We start from the raw sequence: 25,976 nt of genomic DNA on the forward strand, positions 1-25,976 counted from the left end.
CAGAAGTGAATAAGAAAGCGAACTAACTAGCAGTAGGAAATAGGTTGCACAGAGCAAAGAAAAAACAAATTTCTGAAACACCTACAAACCACATATGATGTCTATATTTGTGTCTAGCTGATTTGTATACAAACATTGGCCTTTCTGGAGATAAATTGTTCCCCTCTGAAAATCACGGTAACACTATTAGTAAGTCAAGACCCAAACAAGAGCCAACAGTCATGACAGTACTATATTTCATCTATATGGCCGGGAAAGGGGAATTAAAAGGAGGCCCTTCAAGAGAGAAAACCCCAATAACTTTTCATTAAAAATAAAAATGACCGATTTGTACAAGAGTAGTTCAAAATTTATTTATAAACTTGTTTAAAAGAATATAAGACATTTTTCTTTTGTGCATATTTGTACCGCAGATTAAGAAAGTAGGGATTAAAATCTAAAAAGACCCCCAAGCTTTCCAAAACCTGATCTGAGAATTAGATAAGAATGTGTCACTTAGAAAGACAAGCCTAATGCTAGCATTAGGGACAGCATTAGGAGATATACCTAATGTAAGTGACGAGTTAATGGGTGCAGCACAACAACACGGCACATGTACACATATGTAACAAACCTGCACGTTGTGCACATGTACCCTACAACTTAAAGTATAACAAAAAAGAAAAAAAAATATTTCATAAAGAAAAAAAGAATTCATGGGGCAGAAAATGTAAGGGGTTCTGGAAACAGAGAGTTTGAAAGTCCAGAAATGAGCTATAAATAAACTGCTAAAAAAAAAAAAAAAAAAAAAGACAAGCCTGTAGCACCCATAGCTCTGATTAACCTGAAAGCATCAAGCGACTTCCTCTTTTTCTACCTTACCAACATTAATTATACTTCCAATTAGAAAAATAATGTAGCATTTCCCCGGCAGTAGAGATTACATGAGTTCAGTAATCAGCTCCTCCAAACACGCATAAATGAGGACAGGGAGAAGCCAGTCACTCCTGACTGCACGGTCAAGTGTGTGGGCAGTTGAAATCAAGGTAAAAACAGTGAAGCTGAACAAAATCACATTAAGAAAAAGCATCTCATGAGGCTTTTCGAGGTCAGTTGATGAAGGCCAGATAGGAGTCAATATTTTCTCATATACCCTGGAAGAAAAAGAAAACGAAAATAACCACAAGCAGCAAAATAAAAGTCAAAGCCTCTGTAGTCAAAAATGAAGTTCCTGCAAAGAACGCTCTTACTGCATCAAGCTAAAATGACCATTTTTAAAAATTAACAACTGAAATGACCATCGAAACTATTTTCTTTCAAGTCACATTGCATTTGATTCCCAAAATAGTCTTGGTCAATAATGTAATGGTTTGTCAAGTGATGTCTTATTGGCTGTGTTCTTAGACTAACAGAGGTCACAAATAATATAGTTCGAAAATGTTGTCACCCACCTCCACAGTTACAGCTAGGACAGGAAGAACACATGTGGAACAGAGCCATTTAAATGGAAATGTCTCAAGTAGGGTTATGCTGTATTATGCAGGAGAAAGGTGACTTCTAAGAGGACCTTGAGGTAGGGAGATAGACTAATGAGTCTCCACTCACACCATGTACAAAGGGTCAAGAGACCTCTATCAAGCCTTCCGCAGTGCTGGGCCACGTTATGTATGGAATACACACTATTGCTGTTTCTTCTAACACTTGGGGAAATTAAAATCTCAGGTTGCCTCATTGGTCATAGGAAATGCTGAACTGCCCTTGAAGACATAGGATTAAGAGTTTCCACAGCATCCCAAAGAGCCTCACCTGCTGTATCAGAGGAAATATCATTTAAAGGGATTTAAGTGACCCACCTTAGGTGCCTCAAAAAAACTAATAGAGGACCCTAGAAAAATCAAAATGTATTTTTTTACATATAAAAGCAATTATTGAATAAATGTATATGTTAAGAAATATGAGAAGACTGATTTAAATTAACAATCATTAAAAAATAAAAATCAGTCCACCTAACATACACACTTATTAGGGGCCTACTGCTTAAGTGTCTATATGACATTTCAAGAAGCCACTGCTTCTTTCCATGGCTTGGTTTTATCGTAATTTCTGCCTTCTTCCTTTTTCTCTCTGGCTCTGACTTTTTACTAGTTCTGCTATTTCCTCCAAGCCTCTGTAAATTGAGGCATAACTTTCTTCTTTCATTCCTTGGAGAAGCTCAGTCCTCATCTATCAGTCTTTAAATGGTGACATGTCCTTAATTTAGTAGTAATTCTAACATATTAATACAAGTTGTTAATCTATATATTAATTGCATCCACTTGTTATTTGCAAAACATGTCCTAAATAAAAGTTTAATTTATGTTCTCTCTTCTTACTTTTGTATGATATTCTTTTATGAACAGATGTTTTAAAATTTAATGTAGGTACAGTTACTTTTTTGGTTTTTTTTTTTTTCTTGGTTTATACCTTGGGTCTTACAAAATCCTTTCTCAGCTCTATTTTATAAATAGCCTGTCTTATTTTCTAAAACGTAAAAGTCTTCCTTCCTATTTAGAAGCTTTAATCCACTTAGAAATGTTGTGAATTATGTCGGGACCTAATTCCATGTAAGTACTCAATCGTCCCAACAGCATTTGTTGAAGAGTCTGTTTTCCCCCAGTGATGTGCTCTACCCCTTCTCTCATACAAAAAAATTTAAAAATTCAGAAATGTTGGGTGTGCTGGTACCAATTGCATACCACACTAAATACACAATTAAGTTCCCATCTATACTTCTTTGTCTTTAGGAATGAATTGGTTACTCTTGGTTCTTTGCTTTGATTACAATTTATTTGAATCTATAACTTATTTGAGAGCTCATTCCTATCAATTAACAAGGTATAACTCTTCATTTATTTATTCCACAGTATCTTTCTACAAAATTTTAGAATTTTTTTTTCTTTTTTCTTTTTTTTTTTAAGAAAGAGTCTTGCTCTGCCACCCAGGCTGGAGTGCAGTGTAGCCATCTCAGCTCACTGCAAGCTCCGCCTCCTGGGTTCATGCCATTCTCCTGCCTCAGCCTCCCGAGTAGCTGGGACTACAGGCACCCGTCACCATGCCTGGCTAATTTTTTTTGAATTTTTAGTAGAGACGAGGTTTCACCATGTTAGCCAGGATGGTCTCGATCTCCTGACCTCATGATCTGCCTGCCTCAGCCTCCCAAAGTGATGGGATTACAGGTGTGAACCACCATGCCCAGCCAATTTTAGAATTTTTTAAAAAGGCTCATGCATATCTTTGATTGGATCTTTTAATTAGATTTATTTATTCCTAATGTGTAGAAATGTAGTTTTTACATATTGATCTTATATCTACCAACATTGCCAAGCGTTTTTTTCTTCTAATAATTTGAATGTAAATTCTTTTGGATTTTTTACATAAATAATTGTATCATCTGTGATTTATAAAGGTTTTTTCCCCCTTTTCAATCTTTATATCTCTTATTTAACAGAAATTTTTTTTTTTTTTTTTTTTTTGAGACGGAGTCTCACGCTGTTGCCCAGGCTGGAGTGCAGTGGCGCGATCTCGGCTCACTGCAAGCTCCGCCTCCTGGGTTCACGCCATTCTCCTGCCTCAGCCTCCTGAGTAGCTAGGACTACAGGTGCCCGCCACCGCGCCCGGCTAATTTTTTGTATTTTTAGTAGAGACGGGGTTTCACTGTGGTCTCGATCTCCTGACCTTGTGATCCGCCCGCCTCGGCCTCCCAAAGTGCTGGGATTACAGGCTTGAGCCACCGCGCCCGGCCTAACAGAAATATTTTTAACGTTTTTTTATTATTATACCGTTTTGATCCCTTTATGAGGCAAAGAAATTTCCCTTCTATTCCTAGTTTGCTGGAAGATTTTACCATGAGAATTGTAATTTAGCAAATGCTTTTTCTGTACTCATTGAGATGATCATATGGAGTTTCTTTTATAATTTATGAGGTGAATTATCTCAGTAGGTTTTTTGTTTTGTTTGCAATAAGCCAAGCTTGCAATTCTGGCATAAATCCTATCTCATCAGGGTATGTTATGCTTTTTCATATTTATCCTGTCAAAATCTTGTGATTGTTTGGGATCTATGTTTATAAGTGATACTGAGTCTATTTTTTTTCTATACAGTCTTTGTCTAATTTTAATTCAAAGTCACATTTACCTGCTTATTCATTTTGGATAATACTTCCTTCTTTTTAATCAGAAAAACTTTCTAGACATTTGAAATAATTTGTTCCTTGAACGTTTAATAGAATTTTGCTCTACTATGTACAGGCCTGGTCTTTGTTTAATGGGAAGACAGTACGACATTGCTGTTGATAGTGTTTGTATCACTTTGCATGTCCACCAATGATGCATAAAGTACCCTTTTCCCCACAGCCTTGCCGACAGAGTATATCGTCAATCTTTTAGGGTTCTTTTTGCCAAATAATTGATAAGAAATGGCATTTTGGTCTAATTCTTTTTCAAGTCTGCTTGGTTGTCTTTCATTGTCGCCTATTTTTTGCTCATTATTTCAAATCCAATTTTTATTTCATCAAATGTTTTTTAAATTCAGTATCTAATCATTTTAGCAAACGGAATCATCTGGCCCTCAGTCTGTCTGTTGTGTTTGTGATGTTGAATCACAACCACTTGTTTCCTTGTGTGTGCGGTAAGTTCCAGTTATTGTTTTATGCCTGGGATACGTCCGTGAACACAACAATCCAATGGCCCCGCCCTTGTAGAATGTGGAACATACATCAATCACCACAGGGAGAGGTGAAGAGTAAACAGTCAACAAAACGTACAAGGAAATTATGTTTTAAAAGTATCTTAGAAGTTGAAGAGTGCTGTAGAAAAAGGGAGGGGAGCCTAGAAAGGGAACTGCAGGAGCCAGAGTGAGAGGACAGGTAGCAGCTTTAACTAGGATGCCAAAGTAACCACTGAGACCGTGGAATTCAAGAAAGTAAATGAAGGAGGACAAACCATATGGATATTATGGAGAATAGTATAGACAGAGCAGCCAGTGTCTCAGCAAGAAAGCTGGTATGGCTAGAGAGAAATGAAGAAGGAGAGCCAGAGGCCTAAGAAGGGGTCTGGATCATGCAGCACCTGGTAGGCTGCTGGAAGGACTTTGGCTTTTACTAAAAGTGATTTGGAGGGGTGGTGGGAGCCATTGGAGGGGTATGCAGAGACAGAATCTGACTTCTGTCACTCTTGTATTGAGAACAGACTGTAGGTGAGTAATTGTGGAAGGAAGGAAACCGTCTAGGAGACTACTGCAAGTATCTGGATGAGCACTGAGAGAGGCTGGAAGCAGGATAATGATGATGAGGATGGTGAGAAGCTGTTGAATTGGATGTATTGGGAAGGAAGAGTCAAGAGGATTTGTTGATGGCTAGCTGTGTGGGTGTGAGAGAGAGATTGCACCATTATGGAAACAGGAAAATGTGCAGATAAAGCACTGGGGTAAAGGGGATCAAAGGTGAGGTTTTAGACATGTTAAGGCTGAAATGTGTATTACATACCTTGGATAAGTAGAGATGTGTTGGGTAGGCAACTGGGTACACAAGTCTGGAGTTTGGAGGAAGGGGTCTGGGCTTGAAATAGAAACTTGGGAGTCATGAACATATAGCGAGCATCTAATTTCGTAAGAATGAAAGAGGTCATCAAGGTATTAAGTGAACATCAGTTCAGAAAGTGGTCCAAAGTAGATCCCTGAGGCACTTCACTGTTGAGAGGGCAGGAAGATGCAAGGAGTTCAGCAAAGAGGAATGAAAAGGGGTTATCACAGAGGTATATGAAAACCCAAGAGAGTACAGTGTCCCAGAAGCTAAGTAAAGAAACGGTTTCAAAGAAGAGGGAGTGATTCACCGTGACAAAGAATGGCGAGCAGTCAAAAGATGAAGATTGAGAAATAATCGTTGGATTTTGCAATGTGAACACTTTTAGTGACCACGAAAAGAACATTCTTTTTGATGGGTAGATTCTAAAACCTGATAAGAGTGGGTTTAAGAAAAAATAAAGAAATTAGAGATAGCAAGGATAGGCACCTTTTAATGTTTTAGTCTGAAGGAGGACAGAGAAACAGGGCAGTAGCAAGAGTTCGGAAATGTGCTATCAACAGAATTGATAATTGATTTATATTTTATGCTGATGGAAGTGTTCTAGTTGAGATGGAACATTCAGCAATTCAGTAGAGAGGAGAGAGTATTATTAGAACAAAGTCCTCCAGGAGGTGGAGAAGATAAATCACAAAGCAAAGCAAGCACAGAAGTGCAGATGTCTGGAGGTCAATACAGGTGAAGGTGGGCGCCTGAGGAACTTCCCAGATGTCTCTTGCTGCTTCTTTTAAGTAAGGAAAACACTGATAAGCCCTGTGGTCTTGGATATGGCCATCCTACTAAAAATTTCACCCAGTCATCTTCGCTATTACATCATGAGAAAACAATGCTCCTCTCTTTGATCTGTGAGGAATCTAAGCAGAGATTTGTGGCTCACCAAGGCCTGCCAATAGTCATTGGTGAGCCAGATTGCCACATCCTCACGTCCTCAGAAGCCTATGTGATATCCATTTACGCCCTCCCATCATCTTCCCCTCAGCCGCAGATAGATACTTTCTAAGTTTTAAGAGCGTTTCCATAGAGAAGAAATGACAACCATACAGCGTGTTTCCAAGCCCTGACAAAATCTCAATTCCAATCACGTTTCACAACTAAGTTATACAAGCTTGGATAATGTCTTCAACTCACAATGGCCCATTTTCCACATGACTCCTACTCACATATTGTTACAAGACAGTATGTGTACATCGCATCGCACAATGCAAAGATCCTGCGTTTCAGTTATTTTCTCTGTTCCATACTGTCCCTATTCTGAATGCCAGAGTGTAACAAATGAGCATATATTAGGGATAAATAGATACATCCAGGAAGCGTTCTCTGCAAATTTGCTTATGTTAAATTTCTTAAATATGTATACATTTATAAAATCCATTCATCCATTTAAACTACTAGATTACTAGATGTGTTTCAAAGGTACATGCTATAAGATTTCTAACAGATTGACTTCTCAAACATGATCGTTGGTCTGTCGAGTATTTATTAAAGGAAGATCTTCTCTAGACTTTCTAGGTCAGCAAGCACTTGATTATTTTGTTGTATTTTCACCAGTTTACAGATTTCTATCTGATGTGTGTGTATATAAAGGGAGTGAGTGTGAGAGAGAGAAGGCAGTTACGCACTTGGACTTCAATTAAACTGTGAGGCCTATGGTCTTCAGTTTTTTATTTTATACACATTGCAAACCTCACAATTATATATATTCCAAAGCTTTGGTGCTCGTTCAATAATATATTGTGCACACAAAATACATTAAACACATATTACAACACAGTTGCAAGATTTTCATCACAGAAATATGTAAGGATATTTCATTTTTTAAAAGTGCCTTTTGCTATAGGGTTTTTAAAAAATCATTTTGTAGTGAAAAATTAACTACTGGTTGCTTTGATGTGTTAGTTTGACTGAAAGAATGTATTACTAGAGAATGATTATTTTTATAACCATATTTCATTTAAAATCTTTCTGAAAAAAAAAATGTTCATTTGTTTTTTTGTAGGTCTGGGCAAGGGATGATAAAAAGCCTTAGAGTCCAGGCAATCATGCTGAAAACAAAGGGCAGGTGTCATTTTTTATTGTGATTGGCCAGAGCTGAAATCAGGACTTTCTCCCTCTCTCAGAAGCTATTGTGGAATTTACAGTAATCCCCCTGGCTGACTGCCCATCACACTGCTGAACAGCATAACAACAACAAAAACATAATATCTGGGGAGAAGGCCAAAACATATATTAAAAATTCTCATTGTTTTTATTCTTCAACATTCAAAGATGATTTTTTTAAGAGAAAAGAAAAAACTCACCCAGCTGTTACCGCTATTCATATTCCAACAGCCTCCAGATTGCTCGAGGCCACCTGGTTGACTTTTGCCTTGGAGTCGGTCCAGAAAAGCATTATTTACCCTTTAAAACAATGAAAAATGTGTGTGAGTAGAAAACTTGCTGCAGAGCTGAGAGATTTCTGAGAACCTAATGTGTTGTGTGAACTGACCGTGGGGATAGCTTCCCGGCTTCAGCTCAGAAGAAATCTACAGAAACTTCTCTTCATACTAACCATATGACACGCTATTAACCGCTCTTTACTGGAGATGGTGCCAATCTTGGCTCAAGCCAAAGAGGGTATGAATTCTTAACCTGGGAGTTTCAGGCACTCATCTCCTACCAGTTCAGCAAGACCCTAGTTCAAGAAAGAAACTACAGCCCTCAGAGTCATGCCAGGTATGAACCTCAGAGGCTGGAGAAAGAAGCCTCAGCACGAACCAAAACATGAAGAAGAACCAAAGATAGCTCTATGGCATTATTGTTGCAAGATAGATGTCCTTCCCATGTTCCCTGCACTCCACTGCCAGTCTTGCTAAAGTGAACCCCACACATGAAAAGCAGAAATGGAAGGTAGTAGGGTGATGGTTATATTATTCTATTTCTGGAGCTCGCTACCTGGTTGTTCACTTTATAATGAATCATTATAAATATCTGCTTTATGGACCTTTTTGTGTTTCATATTACAATTTTTAAATTTAAAATAATAAATCACAGGTAACACCATGTTCTCAGTTACCCATGTATGGCTGAATAGAGTCAGGGACTTGGAAGCTGAAGAAATGGCACTGCAATAGGTACCCTATGATATCAACAGATTATTTAGGAAGTGCAGAAGTAAGACTCTAAGCTTCTTGGAAGCAGAAACACAACGCCTGGTGCATAGCAGCAAATATACATTTATGGAGGGACGGAAGGCAGGAATCAGTCACAGGAGCCTCTCGTTCAGTCATGAAGATAAGCAGAATGTGGTCATGGTGAGTGGCTACAGGCCGGTGACTGGGGAGGTTTGGGAACTTTGAGGAAAATAAAGGCTGGGTGGCAAAGTCAAAGGCTGGAGGGGGTTTTTGTCTGACTGTGCTTGCTCAGTGCTAGCTAAGATGCCATCCGTGTGTGGGTTCAGTTACTGTTTCTCAACAACTCTAGGTCCCATCGGGCTGTGGTTCCACCTCCGCTATTGTAAAGCTTCTTTCCTGTCTTACCATAAAATCCATCCAAGTGCCATATTCTAGTCAGCCTGTTTCACTGCCAAGCTCCATGTTTAAGTCACCTTCTCTGAATCTGTCAGCATGCAGATAGAATAGTATCCAACTTCGCTGGAGACTCGACTATCAAGAAAAGGAAAATGACCCTGCTCCCCATTAAACAACACAACCACTGGTATCCTGGACTGCCTACATGCCTGGGGCTGTTCTTATCCAGTCTTTTTTGTCATTAACAAAGATGGGCTTTCATTCAGCATCCTCCACCCCACACCCAAACCACTGCAAGGCTTGTTAGCTCTACCTCCTGAACACATCCTAAATTCACGCTTTCCTTTCCATGGATACCATTCTAGTTTAAATTACTATCTCCTCTTCACCTTGCTAGTGCTTTCACTCCCACCTTCCGTAATCTAGTCCCCATACAACAACCTTACTAGATTATGAAAGAAATCTTGTCTTCCTTTAGCTTAAAATTCTCCCATGACTTCCCATTGGTCTTAGAATAAAACTGGCTTATAAAATGTGTTATCTTGCTCCTGCCTACCTTTCCTCCCTCACTGAGTATTATTCTCTTCTTCACTCACTATAATCCCATCACATGGGGTGACGTGTGGTGGCTCATGCCTGTAATCCCAGCGCTTTGGGACGCCGAGGCGGGTGCATCACTTGAGGTCAGGAGACCAGCATGGCCAACCTGGCAAAACCCCTATCTCTACTAAAAATACAAAAATTAGCCCAGCACAGTGATGGACACCTGTAGTCTCAGCAACTCAGGAGGCTGAGGCAAGAGAATCACTTGAACCCGGGAGGCAGAGGTTGCAGTGAGTGGAGATGATGTCACTACACTCCAGCCTGGGTGACAGAGCAAAACTCTGTCTAAAAAAATAATAAAAATCAAAAATAAAATAATCATAAAATCCCATCACTTGGGACTCAAAAAGTCCAAGCTCATTTGCACTTGAAAGCCTCTGCGCTTGCTTCTCCCCTGTTCGTAGGCCATCTAAGTCCATGCATCTGCCCCCAGTCTCTATGTGGCTGGTTCTTCCTTTTCCTTTGATGCACCTCTGCAGTGAGGCCTTCCTAAGTAACCTATCACCTCCAGTTTCTTCTTTAACATCCCCTTGTGATATGGTCCTCACAGTACACATCACCATCTGAAATAACAGTGCCTTTGATTGTGGACTTCCATTTCTCTCCTCCAGATTATAATTTCCATATGGTCAGGGACCCCTTCTGCCATGTTTTGCCCTATTCCCGGGACCTAGAACTAAACCTTTATGGAACGTGACCTGATAATGTAGTTACTGAATGAACAAATCTTCCTGGCACACGTTCTTCACCCTGAAAACAACATGGATGATGAGTGCAGACTACAAAACAGCTCACTGGCAATTGCTCTCAATTCACTCAAACCCTGCAAAGACCGATGCCTTGTCACGAAGACATAAGGTAATGTGATTCACTTTTGAGCATCAGTTACTAAGAGGACATCAGAGTGGTTGAGCACTCTTTGATACTATAGGAGTGTCCTCAACTTGCCTATGTCCACGGCAGTGTGAGTCAGCCAGAGATAATGGAGGGGAAAGAGTTTGCTTCTCTCAATTCCTATCAAGAATCTAAATGGGAGGGAAAAGAACCAATTTCTATTTTTGTTTAATAGTTTTAGAAAGTGCATACATGCTCCTGCGGTCAAAGTTGTGCTCTGGGTTTTCTTCTGAGGGTTAATTTGGATAAAAACTATTATTCAGGGATGCTTTAAGTTTGAATAAATCAATTCAGTTCATCCCAGTTTTCACCTCACGGCCCAAATCCTTTCAAGTCCTTGACCCCCATGCTCTCTCGTTTCTTGCCAGAGTTTCTACTTGTCTTCTCCTACTCAAATACTTACAACGGGTCAGGTCCAGGTGCACCCAAGCTCATTACAGGTTCACTGAAAAGCTTGTCAGGAATCTCACAGCTTTCTATTATAACACTCAGAGTTGAGTTTTCTGCAATGTGAACTTTTAAACTGTAGAAAGCACGTTGTCTTTTTGATGCCAATAAAATTGTGCCTCTGGAGAAAACCTAATTTACATCCCCTACACACATACTATATAGCTTGTGGTGTTGCCTTGAGTAAGAATGGACACGGCTATTTTATTAAGAGTTCATTGAATATGTAGTCTCACATGATAACATGGGAAAGCTCATGGCACGCTTTGAAGGCAATACAAATGTAAGCTCTTTTCAAAAATTGATGAAGAGCATAAAATATATATTTAATAACTTGATCAGAGACTTCAAAACTAATTACTGAGTTTATTATCTAGAAAAATATCTTCTTGGATTAAATTTGGAGCTATACATTTATTGGATCTATTTAAGTAGAATCAAAAGAAAGAGAAAATAACATATAGAAATTAAACAGCCCCACCAATATTTAGGTATTCAATAATACGGAAATAAAGAATGAGAGCCAAGATTCCTATAACAAAAAAGTTATCTTTTCCACCTCTAATCAAATAGCTTGGGTGTTTATTAGGTGCCCATCAAAGATAAATATTTTAGCAATGGAGCCTATTAATGTGACACATCACTGTTTAAGATGCTTAAAGTCTTACAGTTCAATTAATCCTCAGAAGTCCAGAGAAATAACTGGCTACTACTGGCAATCAGTTTATAAATACAATATCAAGTGTTTTTTTAAACAGAAAGTATTTTAAAGAAAAAATAGGCCAGGTGCAGTGGCTCATGCCTGTAATCCCAGCACTTTGGGAAGCCGAGGCGGGCGGATCACCTGAGGTCAGGAGTTCAAGACCAGCCTGGCCAACAGGTGAAACCACATCTCCACTAAAAATACAAAAATTAGCCGGGCATGGTGGCATGTGCCTGTAATCCCAGCTACTCAGGAGGCTGAGGCAGGAGAATCACCTGAACCTGGGAGGCAGAGGTTGCAGTGAGCCAAGATCCCACCACTACACTCCCGCCTAGGCAACAGAGTGAGACTTTGTCTCAAATTAGAGAGAGAGACAGAGAGAGAGGAGGAGGGAAGGAAGGAAAGAAAATAGTAATAAAATGACTAAATTATGGCCTACTTTATAATAAATAGTTAGCATCCTTCCCCACCACCATCTTATCCAACAATATAGCCTAACCAACATATCAGAGTTTTGATATTTCCTTAAATGAGAAAAAATATATAACTCACATTTGTAGTTTTAAAACTATTTTGACTGGACTATGGGAACAACATAGTCCAGCCAAATAAATGTGAGCCCGCCGCCCACAGTTAGAGGCACCATCAGAATAGGGCACTTCCACTGAACGCTTTTTAAAGTCTCTCATTTAGAAAATGAAACCACCATAACTTAAAAACACACATTAGTGACAGTGAGAAGGTTAAATACATAAAAGAAGCCATTCACTATCAAAAGAATTTGTTCCTTTACATTGTGAAAACCCTTACATTCTTCTCCAAGATACTCAAGTACACCCCTAACGAACTCCAACAACCCATGTACCCCCTAGAAATCTTAGCATAATAATGGCAGACAATATGGTGCTTATTGGCACTGTCCCAACAGTAACATGATATTTTACTAGGTATTCTTAAGTCTGACATTAGGATTAAGATGGAGAGTGCTCAGACTATTTGAAAATTACTTAATGGTTCTAAGATTTTTTTCTCTAATGTATTTGTCAATATTAAATAACTTTAATGAGTTTTTGTCTGAGCTTTTGTACTCAAGTATGGGTATCTGACCATCTATATTAACGTAATTATTCTAATTAAGTCTATAAATGGTACAGCATCATCTCAAATTAGGATGCTCTGTCCCATGGAAGGAAAATTAAACATACCCTAATTGAACACACAGCTTAAGAACATGATTCAGTTTCCTAATGTGAGTTTATGCCACCTATCCAAGAAAATTGGATATTTGTGTGCATGCACATATGTACACGTGTGTGTGCTCATATATGTAGCAGCTGGCATACCTCATACATATATCACATCTCAACAACAGATTTAAATGTAATACACATTCCAAAACCATAATAATAATGTTACTGTAATGTTTTCCTAAAACACTGTACAAACTTTGTAGGTAATTGATTTAACCAAGGATGCTTATTTTATCAGCCAGTTATACCTCCTGTGTTCAGTCTGGTGGACTTTGGCTCTTTCTTCCTCTTGCTGCTGCCGCTTAAGTTCCAGTAATTCACTCTAGGAACAATAAAAGTTTTTAAATATGGTTTTCAATTAACATGGTTGTATAGAAGACACCCAAATCAATTACATATTTAACCTCAACTGGTACAATATTTCATTTTTGAAACTGTTACTTAAGTACTATTTGGATGTGAAATTATTTTCTTATATACGTAGGTAGCAAATAACTGTGGCTTAGTCAAACAGAATTGCTCTGTGAGTGTAAAATCGCTAGATTAAAAGCCAATGTGCATGGTCAAGATACTAGACCAATAGGTACAACACAAACAGAGAAAAATACAATGTAAGTCAAATTCATCTATGTCTTACAGAGAAAAACAAATCAAATTAGTTCCTTCAGGAATATCACACAATACTATTTCTTGGTATTTCTCTAGCATTTCTTTCCTAATAAATTCATAGCAACTTACAAATAAATATTGGACTCAATCTTGTAGTACAATTCTCTTAATAAAACATTCTCTATCCTGGAGAATAAGCAATCACCTATTATTGGTTAGTTACTTCTTAATACCAGCAGAACTTTGAGATCTCTGGAGGAGATAGTTTGCTTCATATAAATCACATTATTATAACTACATCTTTAGCTTCCAACAGTCTGCTTATCTTCTGGGAAGATGCAACTTAACTTCCAGACCCAGTTACTATGTTTACAGTATTATACCAAAGAACCAATCCCAGGATTTCTCTAATACCCAACTGTCTACCCTAAGGCAGAATAAATTTTAATCCCATTTCAAAGACAAAAAAAATGCAAAGAGAAGAAAATTATTAGGCCCAAGTCATATACCAGTGCCTGAGTCAGAGAGACTTTCTGGTAGAGAAAATACTGTGTCTTAATCAACACATACCAATAAAAGGTTGCTATTGTTGTTTTAACTCCCAAACTTCCTTGATGAAAAGTATACAAAAAACTCAGAGTTCAGGTTGACATTTTATTAACTTTGTTCAAAGACCCTCTAATATTCCACAGTCCCCCAAAATAAAAAGACTTGTTTCTTATACTGTGATATTCCAAATAAATTGCTCATCAATCCCTAAAGCACATTACTTAACTCTAATTCCTACATAACACCAAGGGGAAATCATTGAATAATATTTGAGTTTTTGAATCAGTGAATAATATTTGCCCACTCGATAAGCATTTATTATGCACCTAGCTGCCAAGTTTTATGCTCAAGTCTCACTCTTGTACAACAGGATCGTTTTTTAGTCTACCAAGTATTAGTACTCCTTATCAGTACTACCAAGTATACCGATGTGAAAGAAGCTCCTGTCCTCTCCCTCGTCTCCACAATCATTTTCAATTCCTGCATGTGGTTTTGTCAGTAATTATCTTCTTCTTAATAGTATGCATGTTTATTCATTTCTTAATGTTTAAAAACCTGTATCGTCTTTTGACTACCTACAATGGAAAAAGATTGATGTCTCTATTACTACCTCCACCCCATCCCAACTTCCTCTCATAGTACACCCCCAGCCTCATTCTCTTACAACATTTCTTTTTTTAACATTCAGTGTGGTGAGAGAGGGATCTAGAAATCCTATAGCTCCTCATTCAAGTTTCTAATTCATCCTCCTGTTTTCAAGTCTAGGCTTCAAAGGTACCAGGTGCCTCCGATTCCTGAACTTAACCAACTTCTGTCTTACTGCTTCTTGCAAATGAGTTCTGGCTTATCCTGCTCCACTAAATCAGTTACCACTGACCACCTAGTTCCAGATTTAAATTTTTGGCTTGTATCTTTGCTGCAGTCTACTAGTCTGTTCTTTTACTCTTGTTGGCTTATGGCTTTTTAAAAAAATTCCTGTATTTTTAGTGGTATATGGGGAAAGAGTGATAAAACATAAGCAAATGAAATGCTTTTGATGTGCAATGTTTAACCAGAAAACCTTAATATTTTCTAATATAAGTTTTACCAGAATTGTATTATTTGATCCTAACAACAATTGCAAAGGTAGGCAGGCAAACAAAGTATTATGTGGTAAATGAATGAGCAATATCATCCTCACCTTACAGATGAGGAAACGGGATCAGAGACAAGTTTTAGTAACTTGTCAAGAGCTAAATAGCTTATTAGTAGCAAAATAAGGACCGGGGCTTACATTTTCTTGTATCTAATAATCTTCTGCAGGATGCATTCAAAATAAATGGTTGGAATTGAGGATATCTTCATGGTGGTTCATCATACTCAAGTATAAACAGTCACATCCAGAACTATAAGACCCATTCACATTCAAAAGCTTTAGCAGAATATGTGGTAACCCAAGCACAAATCTAAACCCTTCTTGCCAAAGGAGGCTGATTATTCTCACATTGATTAACCCTATTTCTCCAAGGACCAACTTCTGGTATCTGGCCCATTTTGAGTTTAATACAATGAACTCTGAACAAACTAAACTCTCCTTAGTTCTGGAGTATGACACAAAGACAAAAAAAGTATTTATATATATATATGTATATGCATATTATGACATGTCACTTTAAAATAATTTTTAAGATAATTTTTTCAGACTTGGCAAAATGATCATGAAACTTGTCTGAGAAAAAAAAATGTAATCGTAGCCATAAAAAAATCCTGAAAAACAAAAAAATGAGAAAGAACCAGCTTCATCAAATATTGAAAGACATCATATGAGAACACGTGGATGGGGACAACACACTGGGGCCTGTTGGAGTGGAGGATGTAGCGGGAGGGAGAGCTAATGGATGCTGGGCTTAAAACCTAGGTATTGGGTTGATCTGTGCAGCAAACCACCATGGCACATGTTTACCTATGTAACAATCCTGCACATCCTGCACATGAACCCCTGAATTTAAAAGTTGAAGAAAAAACATGTCATAAAACTATAGTAATTAAAATAATTCGAGTCTAAGAAGAGACGTGATACATATGGAGATGTAGTTTATCATAGAGTTGTTGTGCTAAACCAGTGCAGGAGACAGAGTTTCATGAATGATGATGGACTAGCCAACTACTGTAAGAAAGATCAAAACTGGATCCTTAACTTTGATTAAATAAATTTTATAGAAGTCTAAGATTTGAGCCTAGACGATGGGAATATAAGTTTTCAAAGGCGGCACAGGTGAATTTATTTATAAACTTGGAGTGAGGAAGTTCCAGAAGTTATAAAAAGAAAAAGACTGATAAATTTGGCTGCATGAAAATTCAAACCTTTCATTTGGAAAAAATACCATAAAATTTAAAAATGAACTGTTAATGAATGTTTAGGATACACAAAGGCTAATTCCATTTTCATTTATTTATTCATTAAATATCTGAGTGTCTATTATGAGCCAGGCTTGCATCTACATGATAGGCTATAGTAGTGAACAAGATAGATGAGATCCTTGCTCCTTTAGAGTTTATGTTCTAGAGAAAGGCAACCCATAAACAAGTGAGAAAAATATCCAACTATAATCCCAGGCAGAGGATTAAAACACACTGATGTGAGATTCAGTAGCTCAGTGACTATTTTAGGTTGAGACTCAGGAAATGTCCCAGAAAGCAGGTAAGGACTTCACATAAACCAATGGAGGAAAAAACCACCAAACAGAAGAAGGGCCAAGGGATAGGAACAGGCAGTTCACAGATAAACTACAGATTGCCTGTCCGTTCAAAATGGTCATTATCTTCACTCAAAATCAAAGAAAAATTAAAACAATGAGATAAAATGTTTCTATTGCATTGAAGAAAATCAGAAAAGTTTGACAGAAAACACTCTGGTATAGCATCTAAATTAGTGAAACCGAATTTGGTTTTTGGAGGTCAATTTAGCAATAAGCACCAAAATGTAAGATGTATACATCCCTTGCAGAAGTGTTCAAAGATGTATGTATATGAATAGTCACAGTTATATTATTGAAACTGTAAAAGTTCAGGGAAAAATGTTAATGCCCACCAACAAAAAACTCGCATGATAAGTGAGACCATCAGCACAATGGAAGACAATGAAACAGTTACAAAGAATAAGATGGATGTTTTGTAAGGCAGAGCGGGGGCCTATGGAGAGATCTCTAAGATACATTAAGTGAGAGAAGATAGGTTCAGAGCCGTTTTCTTGGGATGCTTCTACATAAATAGAAAACACATACATTCATTCATTTCGACTTTTATATGCTGGTGTGTATCCAAATCATTTAATGAAAAACTACACAAGAAAATGTTAACTGTAATTAACACCGGGTAGCGGTGCTTGAAGTGTGAATGGACAAGAAAAGGATGCTTTACTATCTTCCATAGGTTTTGTTTATTAACTTTTGAACCATGTGTATATATGATTTCCTCATACCATCAGTAGGAATTTATTATCAGTGTGAGAGGCTATTTCTGTTTCCTTATACTTTCCTTTATTTAAAAATCCCAATAAATATGTAAATTTTAACATAGACAGATATAAAAGAGCAAAAAACTACATATGAAGCTAAGAACTGTTAGGGAGGAAGAAAAGAAGATGGGAAGAGAGCAATATACATCATCCTATTATGGAGGCAAGGAAAGGGGATAAGAGATAAAGACCAGGAAGGAAACGAGGACAGGAGCTGATGAGGCATCACCATGCAAGAACATTGCTCCAGATGGCCGAAGGGAAGGTGCTGGCATCGCTGCACTCAGGATTATTATCCTATAACTAGCAAAGCATATTTACTAAGGAGAGGCTGGTTTTTCTTCCATACTAAGAAGGATAATTTCAGCTAATTAATTTGTTCTGCTGAACTGACAGCCACTGAGGATGTGTCTGCATGCCTTATAAGCATATTCTTGGTTCATTTACTGAGATCCCACACAGAAGTTCAATATCTAGAGTTAAGCAAATAAAAAATAAGTTGTTCTTGTTCCAAGGACCAAGCTTGGGACAAGAAAAGCATCAAAGCGCTCTAAGCAGGAGGACGACAGCAACATCTGAGACATTGTTAAGGCCTGGCCTACTCAATGCATATTGTCACACGCCAACCATTTTCCAGATACCTGGGTTCATGCTAAAGGTACAGATACCAGCACAGCTCCACCCTGAAGTAAATCACAGTATAATGAGGCAGACAGACCCAGAAACAACTCTGATACAAGGTAAAAAGAAATGAGCCGCTAAACACAACTTTAAGCCACATGACACGGGAATACAAGGAAGGAATGCAAACAAGAGAAGGGTGTTCAACACTTTGTGTTCGTGCATTGTCTTATCATGGTGCTATGCAAACCCCTACATCCATACAGAGCTGCACACAAAGGAGGGTATGTTGGTGATATGATAAACAAAATACCATCTTAGAGATTGAAAGTATGGAACTTCCTATAAACATCGGCCAAGTGGTATATGGTAAATGAGGACAACACTGCAAATAGCGCCACTGCCTGGGGTCACCCAATGCAGTGCTCACCCAGGAGGGCTGCTCTGCTGGGGAGCTGCAGGATGGCACCAATATCTCTGCTTGGAGCCCAAGCCAATAATAAGAAGAAGAGGGGTTGCCATTTCCAGCAAGAGGTTGCAAACATCATTTCTCCGGGCTCCAATTGTCTGATGGTGCCCTGTTCTACAGAAGGGTCAACTATACAACAGACAGTGGTGTGTAAGGCTGCATGCTTAAGAAACCTGATGAGCTAGAGGGAAAGCATGCTCCAAAGCAAAGTTTCAGTGTCGTAACTGAAGATGAACATGGGGTCATTTTAAAACCATGTCTGAATCCCAGCAGAGTGTGTTCCGACATGGTTCAGCTTGACTGCTTTATGTAAACATGAAAATGCCACTGCCTGGCAGGACAAACTTCTCCCAGGAGAGCATGTTCTCTCAACACAACGAGAGGGAAAGGATAGTGGAAGCAAGAGAGTTGAGACCATGAAGTCATGAAGTTCAAGAATGCCTTCCTTTGAAGGTTTAACACAGAAGAGCTTTCAGGGGCGAGAGGAGAGTTTAAAGAAGTCCTGATTCTCAGGCATCCACAGTAATACCTTTGCCTTGAAGGAGAAAGATGGCCTTGGCTATCAAGAATGGGAAAAGGCACCAACTACCACCCAAAATTTACAGAGTACCAACCAAATGAAGGGAAATAAATAGTAATGGGTGAAGCAGAGCTTTAAAATAACACAAGTCATGTACACTCTCCTCTTACTAGCTGTTGTTAGTTTTTAATTTTTAATTTTTTCATTGATAGTTTGTACATATTTATAGGATACAATTTGATATGTTGATACTATATATGTTGCAAAATGATCAAATCAGGGCACTTGGTGTGTACATGATCTCATGCATTTATCATTTATTTGTAGTGAGAATATTCCAAAGCCTCTTATCTATTTTGTAAGGCACACTATCTCACTGTCAACCACAGTCACTCCACTGTATAACAGAACATCAAAACATATTCCTCTTATCTAATTGTAACTTTGTACTTGCTGTTGCTAGTTCTATCATTTTAACATAGAGAGAAATTAACTTCCAGTTACAATAATCATGGAATCACAGCTCTATGTCTGCCACCTAAAAATGTTTCCTGCACAAAATGCAAGGAGGAGGTAGGTTTCAAAACTTATCTGCACTCTATTTTATGATCTTTGTTTTCATTTTCATATATGTGAGCATATTTCTATTATGTCATTAAAATGTGGTCATAATTGCTGCATATTTATTCCAAACTCCAAAACCTTCAAATCCTCTATCACTGAACAAACTGTTTCAAATTTCCCATTAATCTTATGTTAAAAATAAACAACCTTGTACATATATCTTGTGTGCATCTCTCGTTATTTCCTCGGAATACATGTATACCTTTAGATCTAACATTTTTACTTTTGGGAAACTCTTCAGAATTTGATGTTGCCAAAGTGCCTCTCAGTTTATCCTCTCACCAGTAACAGTACTTGAGTGTTTGTGGTATATATTGATGTCGACTAGTGGAAGTTCTCCTTACCCCAATAAATCCATAAATTATTATTCATATTTTTCTAAAGTTTAAATTTCATTATTATTCTCTCAGTTGAAATTTAGAAACAGTATTTTCAAATTACCTCAAATTCCACTGAAATGTATTACTAGAATTGCATTAAACTTACAAGTAAATTTGGATAGAACTATAGTTACTGAAATACTGAGTTTTAGCATTTGGGAATATTCGCCATCTCTGCTTTATTCAAATTGACTTTTATGTATAATAACCAAAACAGCGTGGTACTGGCATACAAACAAACATACAGACCAATGGAACAGAATGGAGAGTCCAAAAATACATCCACACATGTAGAGCCAACTGATTTTTGGCAAAAGTACCAAGAACATAGGGGAAAGGACAGTCTCCTCAATAAACAGTAGTGAGAAAACTGAATATCCGCATGCAGAGGAATGACATTAAATACTTTTCTCTCATCACATACCAAAAACAACTCAATCTGACAGTTTTCATAAAACGCGTTAAAAAATAATCAACTCAAAATGGATGAAAGACTTTAAATGTAAGACCTGAAACTGGAAAAGTACTAGAAGAGAATACGGGGGAGGCTGGGCACGGTGGTTTATGTCTGTAATCCCCACGTTTTGGGAGACCGAGGCAGGCACATCACCGGAGGCTAGGAGTTCAAGACCAGCCTGGCCAATATGGCAAAGCCCCGTCTCCACTGAAAATCCAAAAATTAGCCAGGCACGGTGGCATACACCTGTAATCCCAGATACATGGGAGGCTGAGTCACGAGAATTGTTTGAATCCCAAAGGCAGAGGTTGCAGTAAGCCAAGATGGTGCCACTGCACTCCAGCCTGGGTGACAGACACTGTTTCAAAAAAAAAAGAAAGAAAAGAAAAAGAAAATATAGTGGAAAAGCTCCATGACATTGGTCTGGGCAAAGATTTTTTGGATAAGACTTTAAAAGGACAGGCAACAAAAGCAAAAACAGACAAATGAGATTACATCAAACTAAAAAGTTTCTACACAGCAAAGGAAACAATCAACAGACTAAAGAGACAATCTACAGAATGGGAGAAAATATTTGTAAACTATACATCTAATAGGGGGTCAGTACCCGAAATACATAAGGTACTCAACTCAATAGCAAGAGAACAAATAACCTAATTTTTAAAATAAGCAAAAAGGGCCAGGCACAGTGGCTCACGCCTATAATCCCTAGACTTTGGAAGGACGAGGTGGATCACCTGAGGTCAGGAGTTCAAGACCAGCCTGGTCAACATGGTGAAGCCCTGTCTCTACTAAAACTACATTAAAAAAAAAAAAAAGCTGGGTATGGTGGTGGGCGCCTGTAATCCCAGCTACTCAGGAGGCTGAGGCAGGAGAATCACTTGAAAACGAGAGGCGGAGGTTGCAGTGAGCCAAGATCATGCCACTGCACTCCAGCCTGGGCGACAAGAGCAAAACTCCATCTCAAAAATAATAATAAAAATAAAATAAAATAAGCATAAAGCTTGAGTAGCTATTTCTCGAAAGAAAACACACAAATGGCCAACAGGTATATGAAAAAATGCTCAACATGACTAATCATCAGGAAAATGCAAACTAAAACCACGATGAGCTATTGTCTCACCCCCATTACAAGGGCTATCATCAAAAAGGACAAAAGATAACAAGCGCTGGCAAGAATATGGAGAAAAGGGAACCCTTACACGCTGCTTGTGGGGGTGTAAATTAGTACAGCCATTATGAAAAGAGGTATTAGGTTTCCTCAAAAAAATTAAAAACAGAAGTACCATATGATCCAGCAATCCCACTACTGGGTGTCTATCCAAAGGAAATAAAACGAGTATGTCAAAGAGATATCTGCACCCCCATGTTTATCGCAGCACTGTTCACAATAGCCAAGATATGAAATCAACCTAAGTAAGTGTCCATCAATGGATGAACAGATAAAGAAAATGTGGGATATATACACAATGGAATATTATTCCACCATAAAAAGAAGGAAATCTTGTCATTTGCAACAGCATGGATGAACCTGGAGGACATTATGTTAAATGAAATAAGCCAGGCACAGAAAGACAAATACCACATGATTTCATTTACACATGGACTTTAAAAAGCTGATCTCGTAGAAATAGAGTAGAATCGTGGTTACCAGAGGCTGGGGTGGTTACGAGGAAATGGTGGGGTACAGGGAGATATTGGTCAAAGGATACGTAATTACAGTTAGATATGGGGAATAAATTCAAGAGGTCTATTGCACAACAAGGTTAATGACAATAGTTATAGTTAATGACAATAATGATCATTTATCATATTCTTGAAAATGTAAAGAATGTTAAGTGCTCTCACCACAAAAATGGTAACTGTGAGGTAATGCATTTGTTAATTAGCTAGACTTAGCCATTTCACAATGTTTATATACTTCAAAATATTATGTTGTACATTATAAATACAAATAATGTTTTGTCAATTAAAAATGGACTTTTGTGGATTCCAGGAAAGTTTTTAATTTTTTTTTAGCTGTTGAACAATTATTTATATAGTTGCTTTTTGATTAGAACTTTTTGTCCCATTATGTATTTTCTAATTAATTTTTGCTTGTATTTGAGAAAGTTGTTGATTCTTGTATATATTTTGTAACCAATTCTCTTTTTTCTTTTTTCTTTTTTTTTTTTTTTTTTTTTTTTTTTTTGAGACAGTGCTTCACTCTCGTTGCCCAGGGTAGAGCGCAATAGTGCAATCTTGGCTTACTGCACCCTCTGGCTCCCAGGTTCAAGCGCTTTTCATTCCTCAGCCTCCCAAGTAGCTAGGATTACAGGAGCCTGCCACCATGCCCGGCTAATTTTTAGTAGAGATGGGGTTTCACCACATTGACCAGGCTGGTCTCGAACTCCTGACCTCAGGTGATCCACCTGCCTCGGCCTCCTAAAGTGCTGGGATTACAGAAGTGAGCCACCACGCCTAGCCCAACTATTTTATTAAACTCCATTCATTCTCATCATTTTTCAGTTGATCCTCTTAGTTTGTACAGGCAAATTGCTCCCATCCATAAATAACAACCTACTTGCAATAATTAGAAAAGCTCCTTTATTTTTAGTTTTATCAAGTTGGTTAAAAAATATCCAAACCTTGTTCCATTCAGTAAAAACAGGGTTTTTTTTTTTTATTTTTTTTATTTTAGTTAAAAAAGTAAGTTTTCCATCAAATAACTTTGAGTAGCACGAGGTTGGAATTTTCAGAATAATATTGGGTAACATCCATTTTATTAGGGGTTGCAAACATCCTTATGTTGTTCATAGTTTTAGTATCTCACCACTGAATATAATGTTGGTTATTGGTTTAGAAGACTACACGTTTGTTAATAAAATATTATTTTTAGTTCACTGAAGTGTTTTTTAATTGATAGTAAAAATTAAAATTTATCAATGTCTTTTTGTGTAACTAAAGAGATAGCCAAATATTCTTCTCACATGATCTACCCTATTGCAGTGATAAGATATAAAAAGTTTTAATACACAGCTAGTTATCTTTGCACTCCTGGAATAAACTCTACTTTGCCTTGGTAAATTGCTATTGAGAGAAAAATTTCATTAACTAGAATTTTCTTTCAGATGTTAATCTCCATCTTTATATGATTGGTCTACCTGTAAGAGAGTGAGAGAGAGGGAGAGAGAGAGTGTGTGTGTGTGCGCACGTGCGTGAGTGTGCACATGCTTCATCAGACTGTGACATCATGGGGATAGTGAAATAAAATTCTAAAATGTTTCGTCTTTTTTCTTACTCTGAAATAATTTGTAAAGCATAGGGAAAAAAACCTGTTCCTTGAAAATTTGAAGGAACTTGCCTCTAAAATTATCCAAGTTCAGCCTCCTGGGGGAAGTAATTCTCAGAAAACTTCAGAAATCACTTGCATTTTCATTGGTCTTTATGAATAGAGTTATATATTTTCCTAGAAAATCATTCACTTAATCCAAATTTTTAATTTATTACCACAGCATTGTCTACAGTAACACAATTTTAATCTTTTCCAAATATATGGTTCTATAGTCCCTCATTTCTAATGCTGTATATTTGCATTTTTACTAATCTCTTCTTGATTAGACTTACCAAAGATGTGTTCATTTGTTGACCTTATCAAAGAACAAGCTGTTGGATTTTTATAACAGCTGTTTCTTAGAGTTTTATTATTAATTTCTGTTCTTATCTTAATTACTTTCTTCAGGATCACTTATTGTTTTTGTTCTAAATTCTTGGATTAGATGCTTAATTCATTTATTTTCTTTTTTTAGTATTGAATGGATTAAAATGTTGCAATTTTCTTTGAGTACAGCTTTACATGAATTTCCTATAAAAGGCTCTCACTATAATTTTGTATGTGTTCTACAATAATGATTTCCTCTGTCACCCAATCGTTTATTTTCTGACTTTCAGTACTTTACTGATTCTTGTATATATTTTGACTATAAAATCAATGACTTTCTAAATGACTATAAAACCAATAACCATGAACAATCAATAAGTGCAATCAGCTTATCAGATATTTTAAGACATTTCTGAAAGAGAGAAAGGAGACAGGTTGCATTACAAGGGAAAACCAATGTGCAGGATAAACTGGAGCTAAGTCCACCTGCTTCTGAAGGAGCTCCAGGAGGGAATACTGGGACGGTCATTAAGATGATCAGTTAGGAAACTGCACTGAGAGCAGCTTGGTAGTGGGTTCTTTCCCCTCCCACACTTGCACTACATAGTAGGCTGCACCATCATGGCCCATAAGGTAAGACGTGAATGGGAGAGCCATGGCTGGGCTCAAGGAAACAGGGCAACGTCCCAAGTACCTACTGACTATAAGAGAACACGAGGCTACTCCACACAGAAGACAAGCTCCTACATACCTCACTCAGCAGCATATCCAAATATATATAAGGAGATAAGAATAACCAAACATTTGAGAAAGAATTCCATGGGAGATAAAGATTAAAATAGAAAGAAAAAAAAACAGTTAATATGGTAAATAGAAAACTTTAATGTTTGTATAGCTACAAACATACAAACATTAAGTAAAATGAGATGAGAAAGAATACTGCACTTACAAAGCAGAACACCGCTACTTCCCAAATCAGCAATCTTGGTAAATAGACATACTCAACATGTGCCAAATAAGCAGAACGAAAAGCCAAGAAAAAAATTTAGTGAGCAGGATGATCTAGCTAAAGCTTTCTTCCAGAATCCAATTAAAAGAAAAAAGGCCAAAGGGATAAGAAATATAAGAAAACAATGAAGGTATACACAGAATAGATCTGAAATGTCCAAAGTCCATTTGATAGATGTCCCAGAAATGGAGAGCAAAGACAATATGGGTAAAGAGACATAAAAGAAAATTAGGAAGAAAAAAGGAGAACTGAAGAGAGACATGTATTTTCAGATTAAAAGAGACAACCAAAGGCTATGCAAGATTAGAAACAAAAATAGAAACACTGAAATTTCTTATAGTACAGGAAGGGGCAGTGGAGAGACGAAAAAAAACAGTAAATAAATGAAACAGAAAATTCAGTGTCAGTAAAAAAAAAGAAAACATAACTAATAAAAAGTAAATCATGTAGTAAGAATACAAATACATGCAAATGTGCTAGTAATCATAATAAATGAGAACACATCAATCTACCCATTAAAAGATATTCTGAAACTAGGTAAAAGGAAAACCATTTTTTCCACTCAAAATCTACTTCAAACCATGATACAGAGATGTTAAAATT

At 37.4% G+C, this 25,976-nt stretch overlaps 1 protein-coding gene across 27 annotated transcripts in view; it reads right to left on the reverse strand.

Moving 5' to 3' along the window:
* The window catches only part of EPSTI1 (epithelial stromal interaction 1), a 307,624-nt gene that overhangs the window by 193,562 nt on the left and 88,086 nt on the right, over window positions 1-25,976 (reverse strand). For 23 of the 27 annotated variants that reach the window (XR_012426892.1, XR_010582571.2, XR_012426888.1 and 20 more), the window contains 2 exons: window positions 13,248-13,321; window positions 7,894-7,993 (listed from right to left, as the gene is read on the reverse strand). Coding sequence is in view for 15 of the 27 variants with exons in the window: in XM_074021918.1 (XP_073878019.1) it covers window positions 7,894-7,993; window positions 13,248-13,321 (174 nt within the window). In the remaining 12 variants the exon portion in view is untranslated. Of the gene's footprint in view, window positions 1-327; window positions 1,134-7,893; window positions 7,994-13,247; window positions 13,322-25,976 lie in introns of those variants that run through there. The other 4 variants (XR_012426895.1, XM_074021923.1, XM_074021922.1 and 1 more) reach the window with 1 other exon arrangement.

Source organism: Macaca fascicularis, chromosome 17, assembly GCF_037993035.2.
Source record: "Macaca fascicularis isolate 582-1 chromosome 17, T2T-MFA8v1.1".
NCBI classification, from domain to species: Eukaryota; Metazoa; Chordata; class Mammalia; order Primates; family Cercopithecidae; genus Macaca; species Macaca fascicularis.